At 32.4% G+C, this 11,952-nt stretch overlaps 1 protein-coding gene across 1 annotated transcript; it reads left to right on the forward strand.

Annotated features, from left to right (window-relative positions):
- Positions 1 to 274: 274 nt before the first annotated feature.
- On the forward strand, positions 275 to 2,813 carry LOC149547964 (uncharacterized). Its single transcript, XM_089794821.1, has 2 exons — positions 275 to 380; positions 2,404 to 2,813. Exon 2 carries the CDS (start codon positions 2,407 to 2,409, stop codon positions 2,782 to 2,784), a length of 378 nt encoding a protein of 125 aa, XP_089650947.1. The 5' UTR covers positions 275 to 380; positions 2,404 to 2,406; the 3' UTR covers positions 2,785 to 2,813.
- Positions 2,814 to 11,952: the final 9,139 nt, after the last annotated feature.

Consider the following 11,952-nt stretch of genomic DNA (forward strand, 5'->3'; position numbering starts at 1 on the left):
TATATATTGTTGGTGATTCTGAGAGACTCATTGATCTGGGTTGTTTTTTTGAGCATGACAAGTTTGCAGTAAATACTTCCTCCTTCCCTATTTAGTTTTGGTTTGTCATGTTTACTATTGTTATTATATGGTGATTGAATTTATCTCCATTCTTTTTTAAAATTCATAAATATTTGATATTGATTTGATATTTACTTCCATTTCCTGCAATTCTGTTTCTTTTCCCAATATCGTGTCTTACAAATGGTTTTAATCATTTTTGAATGCTATTTTTCCTTGTTTCAACAGTTGAAGCTGATTTCTGCAAAGGTTTCTTCAAGGACGAGACATTTCTGGCTTCTCAGCTTGTGTGTGGCTTCTTCTCGGGAACACATTTATACGTACGCTCCTTTACTCTAACCACGAATCTTTGTTACATAATCATAATTGAAATTAGGAAAGCAAGCACAATGTTGATTTTGAATCTTGCAAATCACTTCTACCATTTGATCCCTAAATATTTAAAAAAATATGCGTCCGTAATTGTAAAGGCCTTTCAACGGAATCATGAATTTATGGTAAACTTAATGTGTTGAATCTTTTCTTGTAATTTAAAACTAGCAAATAAGTTGATATCACTCAATCCTGTTAAAAAATTTCTCACGTATAATGGAAATCCATAAAACTGTAACATCCCACGCAATCATAATTGGTAGACATTTTAGTTCTAAATCATAGACTGAAGCTAATAGTCAATCGGGTTGTGTGAACTATTTCAAATTTTGTAATAGTATAAGATGGAATCTACGATTAAGAGCTATTATTGAAATGATGAAAAGAAATCGACGACAAAAATACTAACATACAATCTATTTGATATAGGAAAATATAGTAATTGTATATTTCATGTTTATAAGTTTACTGATATTTATACATGATAATTATTTATATAACGATAAATGAATTTATACTTGTGTGCAACTAATAATATTACGCTGGTTGCATTTATGTTAGGGTGTTTGTCAATTTTGAATGTGTTGAGATGTTTTATGATGTGATAATAAATAAATGGTGTTTTTGCAAAGTGATTGTTTTGCAACCTTAAATATCTTCTCGATTTTTGTGCTGCACACATTTTGGTATCAATATTGTGCATTTTTCACAAAAATGGTATAATTTAGGATAGTTTTATCTCAAATTTAGGACAATTTAAAATTTAATTGAAGTCTACTTACTTCTTTTTTTTCCATCTTTTTACAATGTTAGACAACTAACTTATCTTAACTAATTAATTAATGAATACTGAAGTATACATTTTATGTTAAAAACAACTCTATATTTATTATTATTTTAATATAATTAAATCTTTTCCTTTCAACGTAGATATGAATGTTAATTTTGTTTTATATTTGTTATTAGATCATTTAGAAAAATATGTAATAGTTTTTATTTTAAAATCATATTATAATATTGTTCAAAAACTATATTAAAATATAATTAAAATAAAATTTCTATTTCAAATATAGGTAACTTAATATTTTTATTATTGTATTATTTACTACTTTTGATCACTATCATAATTGCTCATTCAAAATCAATAAATAATTATCTTTCTTGCATAAATTTAAAATCATAATTTTAAAAACCATCTTAGAAAAAATAGGCAATGAATGCATTTATTTAATGCTTAATGGGTTTGAAATTTAGATTTTTAATTATTTTTATATGCTATGTTTAATTATTATTATTATGCCCTCATTACACAATTTACATTTGTATTTGTTTATACATTATTCTTTTTTGATAGGTATAATTAATTTTATTTTTATCAAGTATAATTTAACTTTTTTTTTAGTATATATATATTTTTATTATCGAGTATAAGATTATTTTTCCCATGTAAATTAAATAGATGATACCTATCAAAAGTAAATTTTTTACTTATATTTTTAAAAATTTATAGCTAATTAAAGAATTTCACATTTTAGTTAACAATGGTAGTTTTTGCACCATATAAATAGGGCACCACACTTATCAAAAAGTACACATTTTAATTCAATATTTATATTTCGTGTACAAAAATTGCTCACTATTAAGTTTATATATCTATTATTTGCATTTTTGGGGTGTGCTTAGAAATAGATATAATTTAGCTATGGGTAAATGATGTTTTTATAGGAAGCATGTTTATCTTCATATCAAACATTCACTAAGTTTTAAATATTACAACATTTGATTGTGGGGATTAGAAGTAGGTATCTCAAAAAAACTATTATTTAATTGTTCAATTTCAATTTCATATACATCTATATATAGTTTAAATTATTTTTTACATTATAATTATGTATATATAGCACTTCCTGAACAAATAAATTTGTACAATTTATTTTTTATCATATATTTAACATAGCGAGTATTCTATAGGTCATGGCACATAATCCAATTCAAGAACGGATTATTGAAATATCAAGTAGCATAAGTATTCCACATTCATCGTCTGCTTCAAACTCATCCATCAACTACGAAGGGTCTCCAGAAACAGAGATTGAACACTACGCAAGATCAATTAATCTGGCTTCTAATATTAATGTTCAACAACTTAAAGATATATGTCGAAATACATTTGAGGTCAAAGAAAGCGAAGTGTTGGCTGTATACGAGGTGCTAGAAAAAATCCATGCCCATTATGATATATTTGCTGGATTCTATACTTTTCTGAGAGAAATGCACACTGATGAATTCTATCAACAGGGCAATGCTCCATTCATCTGTCATGCGTTCCAGGACTACCTCAAACACACTTAGCTATTTGTTATGCATATTATACCCTATGTAGCCTTGAATTAAATGTTGAACATTGTACAACATATCACCTATTTTGGATATTCACCTCTAAATGTTGTATTTCTTTTACCTACTTGTTTGTCCTAATTCACTTCTTACATCTTCTAAAAATTTATGTTTACACACTTAATAAAGTATGTAATTTGATAACTAGAGACACTTCATCAAATGTGATGTATATAATTTATTTTCAAATATACTTTTAAAAAAGACTCTTTTGTCAAATGCTTTCATTATGTATACATTCTTTTTCTAACAGTACAACTATATGAACAAATTTTCAATACCTAAACAACCAACATGAGTACGCCCTATCAATCTACATGTATATGACAAGTTGTAGCTACTTATTGTACTTACGAAAAATGTAATAATATATTATATTATTTTGCATTTTAAACTTTGAAAACTATAAAGTAAATGATATTGTTCATTTAAAACTATAGTTTTTGTCTATTACAAATTATAATTTTCTATGTTTGATATTTTTTTATATAAAATAGTCATATTTGCAAGAAGTTACATTTATCACTATCCCTCATTGTATATTCTACATATTAAAATTGGTCTTCTAAAAAATATTACAAGCATTACTATTACATATTAGATCATTCAAAAAAATACTCTTTAAACCTAATTATTTTATACCATTCAAATTAATTAGTCTATTCTATTTTTTGTTATACTTATTTGTTCTATGTGTTTGGTTTATAATTTGTTTAATTGAAGTCTTCATTTTTTTTTAAAAAACTATTACAGAACTTCATTAGTTATAAGTTAAATTGCATTTATTCCACGCCAAATTTGGATATACATTTAACATTTTATTAATGTTATGCCGATTTAGATCCATTTTAAAAATATTTCTTTACAAACAAATACTATTAAGCTAAACTATCATAGCCCAAGTTCTGCAAATGTTTTTCCATTTATATCTACTAGCTAACGTTGTTTTCCCCCTATTGTATTACAGGATTTATTGTACCTATCATTTACAAGTTCTACATCATACATTCATCTACTTGTTGCTTAAAGGTACCTCTTTATATCTTTTGCACTGCTTTTTCCTTACAAATTACGTTAGCCCAACTTGTTACTTATTTATTATAAGTTTTTGCACAAGGTTTAATTTTCCAACAATTTTCAAGCATGTTATTAAATATATGTCAACCTATAATTTTTCTATTGCCTTTCCTTTCATAGTCTTCTACTTGTACAAGACTATTGTTTGTGGTTCTATGTTCAAACAAACATGTATTCCTTGCTTTACATTTTGTCTTTTATGCTCTTTACTATATAATACATTTCTTATATCTATTGTAAACAAATATTAACACCTATCAACTAATAATATGAAATTTATGAAACCATTTAGTTATGGCTTCATCTCTCACAGAAGATGCCATTAAACTTCTCAATGGTCACAAGTTAGACGTGCAACCATTTCTTCAAGTGTATTCGCTTGCACCAATTGGAGAGACAGGTCAATCAACAACTAGATACAAGTTAGAGCTCTCTGATGGGGTCCACATACAAAAAGCAACCTTGCCAAGCAAATATACTAGCCTTGTCACAACAGGACAGATTCAAAAGGGCACTATTATCCAACTTACTACATATACTATTCCAACCATTTGTTCATCAAGGTAAACCACCTATTGTCTAAATATTCTTACAATAAACAATTTTTTTTTCCATCCAAGTATAATCTATACTTAATATACATTTCTTGTCCTTTCTGTAGGTGGATTGTAATTTCCAAATTATTGGTCTCCTCGGCAACACATGAATTAATTGGTGACCCCACCTTGTACTACAAAGAACCTGAGAAACTTGTAGAAATGGAACAACCTTCTACAGTTACATCCACAAATGCAATAGAATCTCCAGCTTCCATTCCATGTACTCCTCCAAAATTGATGTTTGGATTGCATGCATCCCTAATTAAAAAAACACCCCCCACTACTATTTCTCCTATCCGAAGCTTGAATCCATTCCAACCACAATGGATGATACAAGGTCGTGTTACTGCAAAGAAGGAGATCCACCACTTTAAAAAAAACAAAGGAAATGGACACATGTTTAGTTTTGATATGATAGATAAAGAAAGAACTGAAGTTCGTGTCACTTGCTTCAATGAACTGGATGACCTCCATTTCCAACAGATTCAACCTGGAAGTGTGTATACATTGTCTCGTGGTACTATCAAGTCAATGAACAAATTTTATAATAAGCTTAATAGTGATATAGAAATCACGTTGAATGAAGATTCTAGGGTCAACCATTGTGAGGATGACCACTTAATTCCAACACTACTTTTCTCATTTACAAACATTATTGATATCCTATCTCATAATGTTAACACTTCTCTAGATATTATTGGAATAGTTATATGTGTTGATCCTTCCGCTACAATAAAATGAAAGAATGATGCAACTGAGGTCCTTAGGTGAAGTCTCAAACTGATAGATATGTCTTCGTCCACAATAACTGTTACTTTGTGGGGTAAAACATCCCAATTTGAAGGTAGTCAACTGCAACAAATGTATCATCTACGAAAGTTTACTATTCTTGCCATAAAAATAATTGTTTATCAATCTTGATATCGAAGAGACAAAGCAACTACAATCTTGGTTCACAACGAATGGCCCAGATATCCTCCTTCCCCAAAGTGACTTTGTAGGGCCATCCACCAAAAAAAGAGTAGAACAAAATTTTGATGGCCATTGGTCTTGTTCAAAGTGTCTACTTACATTTCCAGAATGTAACTATAGGTATGTTCTTCAAGTAAAGATTGAAGACCCCACAGGTGGTCTTTGGGCAACAGCATTTGATGAGGCTGCAACTAAACTTGTTGGGATGCCTGCAAAGGAACTATATATGCTACAATTCAACCATGATAGTGAAAATTCTGTTGAGTTGGTCATAAAAAATCTACAGTACCATCAATACCATTTTACTCTATCAAACCACATAGAAACATACAACAATGAAACACGTTTGAAATCAACTATTGATGATGTGAGAAATTTTGGTTTCACTGATGAAATCAACTTTTTGTTACAAGGTTTTTTCTCATTTTGTCTAATGAATAGTTCCTAACACCTCAATCTTACATACCTATATATGTACCTCTTTACTTCTTTCTACTACCATCCTCCTTTTTTTTAAACTGCTTTCTGTACTAGCTATGTACAGAGTTTCAAGGCCCCTTCAAAACTTGTTACATACACTAGATATACAAATAACACTTTGTTTATGGTTATAGTAAAGCATCAAATGTATCTACTAATTACCTTGTATACATATGTGTTAGTCCTTTTTATAAATTATTTCATGTTTTTTGTCCACACACTTTGAAATAATTAATATTCATACTTGTTATGTTTAACTTTATGATTTTTCTTTTTTATTGGCTTACAATTATACATGTTATCTACAAACCAATTCAATCTACAAACAAATAGAATACTACTATAACCTTAATTTAATGATTTTTAGTATAATGTTTTCTCATTTTAATGGTTAACTACACATGATTAATTCTAACACATTATACCTCGCAATGAAATTAACAACTATTTTGCTGCTACCATACATGCTCCTACACTTGTATATTGTATTAAGGATCAAAGTTACTGATTACATTTATTTTATCTTTTATGGAGTACAGAAAATGGACTCAAATTTACATGATTCTAATGGATGGACAAACTTAACTAGCCCTGGTGATCTTCGATCACGTGAAAGAAGTCAGTTGTATTATGCTAGCCATAGAGCTGAGATTAGTGCACGACGTAAGATCCATCATGCAACTACCACCACCACCTCACTTGTTCATACACTCCAATCCTACTCCCATCCTTCTACAACCACCTGACTTCAATTAGCCAATCCACCCATTTCAACACAACTTCCATCACAAACCCCGCCACCTCCACTTCCAAATGTGCAAACATCTAAAATCCTTTCACACTTCAATAGCCCCATTGAACTACATACACGTAAGAGAAGTCGTTTGTATTATGCTCGTCATTAACAGGAAATTAGTTCTCATCGAAAACTCCAGCGCATGTAACGATTCAACCATACATCAAATCAGCCACTATGTTTGTCTATAGAAACTCTTCCAACCAACCATGCCATTTCTTCATGTACCCCCTCTCAGACAAACCATTCACAACATAGGCCACTTCATCCACTTCCATCAAGCAATATGGATTTCAATATGTCATCTTCCTTCTTAGACGCGACCAAGTCATTTAGAACTAGGCTAGATGCATTGTCCAACTTACACATGTGTTATATATGTAATGAGTGTTACTTGGGTATGCTTGTGCGCTCCTCACACAAAGACATAGCTTGTAGAAGATGCATTGCAGAGAAAGGTCTTAATCGTTTCTCACTTGCAAACAATATGGACCCACTCAAACAACCAAATGTTCTTAACGTACTCACACAAGTAGAAGAAATGCTCATTGCACGCGTTAATCCAATATTACAAGTAACACATGCCCATGGTGGACAATACAAACATAGTGGTCATACAATTAGCTTCCCCCAAGATATAAAACTCATTGCAAAAACATTGCCACGTAGGCTTCATGAATTGGATGTTTTAATAGTACGTAAGTTGAATTCACATGGGAAGGCTTATGATTGTTATGTCAATAAAAGTCATGTCCATAATGCACTCCAATACAAAATCAAATATGACCCTTACTACAAGGACGTGATAATTGATGAGAGCACATTATCGTTCTTGCCAGATACTACTACTGACATCTCTGAAATGCTTCCCTCATTACATAGCGAACATGAAGACCCACATTCAACCAACAATGACCTTGAAAGTGTACCAATTGACCACGAACAAATCACTCAAAACTCTACTTCATTTATGGTTAGTCTACCAAACAAACAACGTGAGTTGCAAATCATTAAGGAATCATTGGACCTTGACCGTGAACCTAACACCAAACTCGATTGCCCCACATCAGTTCAACACCAATTAATGAGTACACCACTGAGGGACTATTTGACATGGCATTTCCAACTCTATTCCCAAATGGAACAGCACAACCCATGCAACCTCGAGCAAGAGATGTGCAACTTCATGAATATGCACTACACCTTATGCGTTACCATGACAACAGGTTCGGTCAACACCCACAGTTTACATACTTCCTACGTAACCTTATGATGTGCCATCGTAGCCAAGCTCTAGCATCGATGTTTATTAAACACAAAATTGATGATAATATACCAACCAGTATAGAAAATCTTCAGTCCCACTTAACAAACCTGCCCGATTGTCAATTAGCTGAAGAACTAATGCATTTTGGATCCACCTTGCCAGGTACACGCTCATACTGGAATAAACACCGCACAAATCTAACAGATCTTATTACCCAAATAGGTACTCCCACATTGTTCTTCACTTTAAGCACAGTTGACACCAAATGGCCTGACCTACATGCAGTCTTATCTCCAGACATAGCATTTACCGAACTAAACAACAAACATCGCATACAAAATGTCATTAGGAACCCCCATTCAACAGCATTATACCTACATCAACATTTTACAATCTTTCGTGAAGAGGTCATCGACAAACTAATGGGGGCAGTCAATTATTGGTACCGATATGAGTGGCAAAGTGGTGGGTCTGCTCACATTCATGGGTTCATTTGGCTAAAAAATGCACCCAATATGGATACATTGGATTGGAATAATCCAGATGAAGTAAAAAAGGCCAAAGATTTTTTTGACCAATATTTCATTGCTGGAACCCTCGAGGCAAATGTGATATTGAAAATATTATACATAGGGCCCCGATAGATGATCCATGCTTGTACAACACACATGCAATAAATGCGACTAATTCACACATTGACTATGAGGAATTGGTTAATCGTGTACAATGACACACCAAATGCACCGAATGGACTTGCCTATGAAAAAAAGGCCACAAACTAGAATGCAGGTATAAAGCGCCTTGGACAAAATGTGATGAGTCACAATTGATATGTGATGACTTAGGTCGCAAGTCATATGTGCCTGCACGCAATGATGCCAGGGTTAACATACATAATCCACAAATGCTCTCTATTTGGAGGGCAAACATTGATTGTCAACCAGTCACGTCACAACTTCTTGTTCTCAAATACATCGCCAAATACGCTTCTAAAGCAGAGAAGAAATCTGAGAGTTGTGTAAATATGCTATCAAGGATATGTTTAGATGCTAACGAGCAAGATAATGCTGTCAAAGCATACCAAAAATTCATGTCCAAAATTGTTTCAGAGTGCGATATCAGTGCACAAGAAACATGCCACATGCTACAAAAACTTCCTCTTGTCATTTGCAATTGACAATTCATATCGCTTAATGTTGGAAAAAAAATATTTCATCGCATTAAACCAACTGTAGATGGACATGAGATATAATCTACCTACATACAAGCCTACATACAACGCCCATCACACTTAGAGCAAATTTCACTCATAGAGTCTGCTAGATCATATACATATTCGACCAATCATAAAGGGTGCAAATGGTGTCATAGAGATGATAAAGCAATTGTTCAAGTCTACCCAAAATTTTATATGGTACCACCTGAAGACTCTGAAAATTTTGAACTATTTTGTTGGAGTGAGCTTCTTTTGTACAAACATTTTCATTCACTCACAAAAGATATAGGTCTTTCAAAAGAAGCAATCATTTCTCATTGGAAGGCCATGTCATTGCAAAAATACAATGTTTGGCATATTAATCGCAAAGAACAAACTAAAATTAATTTGGGAGAAGATATCAAAAGTGAGGATGAGCCATCTATACAAGACCCACCCCAATTGAATGAGTGGGAACTTATTTCAAATATGTCTCATTCCAATAATTTTAACTTTAATGAACTTGACCTGTTGGGTAAACGTGATTTTGACAATAACCACAACTGGGAAGGTCACAGTGTTCCTACACAATTGCATGAAGATGCAAACGAATTTGTTCCTAGAACTAAGATATCTCAACAAGCGAATCAGCCACCAAAACATGAGTATAATTGCCAGTACGAGTTGTCACCTAAACAACAATTGGCCCTTCAACTAATTTTAGACCATTCCATTGCAAATAATCATACTGAACCTTTGTACATGCTCTTGCAAGGAACAACAAGAACGGGAAAGTCATATCTAATCAATTGCATAGGCACGTCTCTTCAAAATACATCCCCACATGGATTAACTCCTATCCTTGTTCTTGCACCAAATGGAATAGCTGCATTTAATATACATGCAACAACTATACATGCAGCCCTCAAGATACCAATTAGAGAAATGAAACCACTACAAGGTCAAACATTAACAACGTACCAAGAAAAAATGAAAAACATCAAATATATTTTGATTCATGAGATGAGTTTAATAGACCCAAAATTGTTACTTAAAATTGATTTGAGATTACATGAAGCATTTCCCCACCGACAACACATTCCTTTTGGGGGACTATCTATAATTTTAATTGGTGATTTTGCACAACTACCTCCTGTTATGGACAAACCTATTTATGTAGGACAAACAATATCTCAAAATCTTTGGCTCATTTTTAGTATCATTGTAACATTACAAACAATATTTAGACAAGATGGTTGTGACCCAACACAAATAAAGTTTCGTCATGCACTACAAAACATGCACAATGCTGAACCAACCGAGGATGACTGGAAATTACTAATGACACGCACAAACACACACCTTCCACCAAATGAGCAAGCGAAATTCAACCAAGCAATACATTTGTTTGCCACAAATGAACAAGTTTCTATACATAATAAACAAAAACTCAAACAACTAAATGTACCTATTGCACTCTGTGTAGCTATAAGTACTCAACGTAATAATGCTGAAACATATACAGATGACCAACTCTCACAAGAAGTACTCATATGTAAATTCCAACATGTCATGCTTACCGCAAACCTATGGATACAAGGTGGCCTTGTCAATGGATCCCTTGGTGTAGTTAAGGACATTGTATATGCCACTTCCTCTAAGCCTCCTCAGTTGCCAACATATGTTACTGTCACATTTGATAGCTACAATGGGCCTCCATGGGATGTCAACAACCCAAAAACCATACCAATCCATCCAATTACTCGAGACAACTGTACCCAACTACCACTAACCACTACTTGGGCTATCACTATACACAAATCACAAGGCCTAACTTTAGAACAAGCCACAATTGATATAGGTAAAACTGAAAGACAAGGCCTCACCTTTACAGCCATATCAAGGGTCAAATCCATACAAGGCCTTCAAATTGAACCTGCCTTCTCATTTGAGCACTTCTGCAAAATGAAAAAAAACCCCTACAATATTATTAGAAAGAAAGAAGAAGCTCAATTGTCCTTGCTCTCACTTTGACAAGGTACTTTTTCGTAATCACTTCCACTTTTCTATAAACTTTTCCTTTAAAAAAAAAAAAACCTTATCTAAGTATTACATTTGTTTGATAACATTTTTGTCTACTTCTCTTTTACAGGTTCACTATATGCTGCAAGGAGCCGACAAAACTCAAATTGACTTGTCATATAGATGATATATAAATGTAATGTGGGAAAACCTACAAGTAATATCTATACAAATACATTGTACTGTCAAATTTGGCACATTTACTATTACTTAAAAAAAACTACTTCTATTGAATAGCATGCATGTTGTAAATGACACTTTACAATTTTATTATAATTACTATTTAGGTCTACACATTCATTTCTTGGTAAACATATGTATCAACCATTGTGCATGCTTCAAATATTTTTTTTCCATTTTGTTGTATACTACTCCTTTGCTTCTAAAAAACCATTATTGTTATGCACTATTGGACCATACTAAAAATCATTATTTTATTGACATATAGATTTATTTATCATAAGGAATTATTTGTTAAACCCGTTACTATTCTGTGCAATTTCATACAATGATAGTTGTCTAAATTTACGCTATCGGCTTATCCCTTGAACCTCTGATAGGTACAAGTGCTAGTTAAATAATGATTTGTTAATAGAAAGTGCATTGTATAAGAAGCAATTTCTCGGATGTGACTGGGCGATGTGGCGATTCGGTG

This window comes from Cupressus sempervirens, chromosome 7, assembly GCF_028749045.1.
Source record: "Cupressus sempervirens isolate cs-2001-9-10 chromosome 7, ASM2874904v1, whole genome shotgun sequence".
Lineage (NCBI taxonomy): Eukaryota > Viridiplantae > Streptophyta > Pinopsida > Cupressales > Cupressaceae > Cupressus > Cupressus sempervirens.

Excerpts from the sequence above, each read along its gene's own strand:
- LOC149547964 (XM_089794821.1), top strand. The coding sequence starts at position 2,407 with ATGGCACATAATCCAATTCAAGAACGGATTATTGAAATATCAAGTAGC.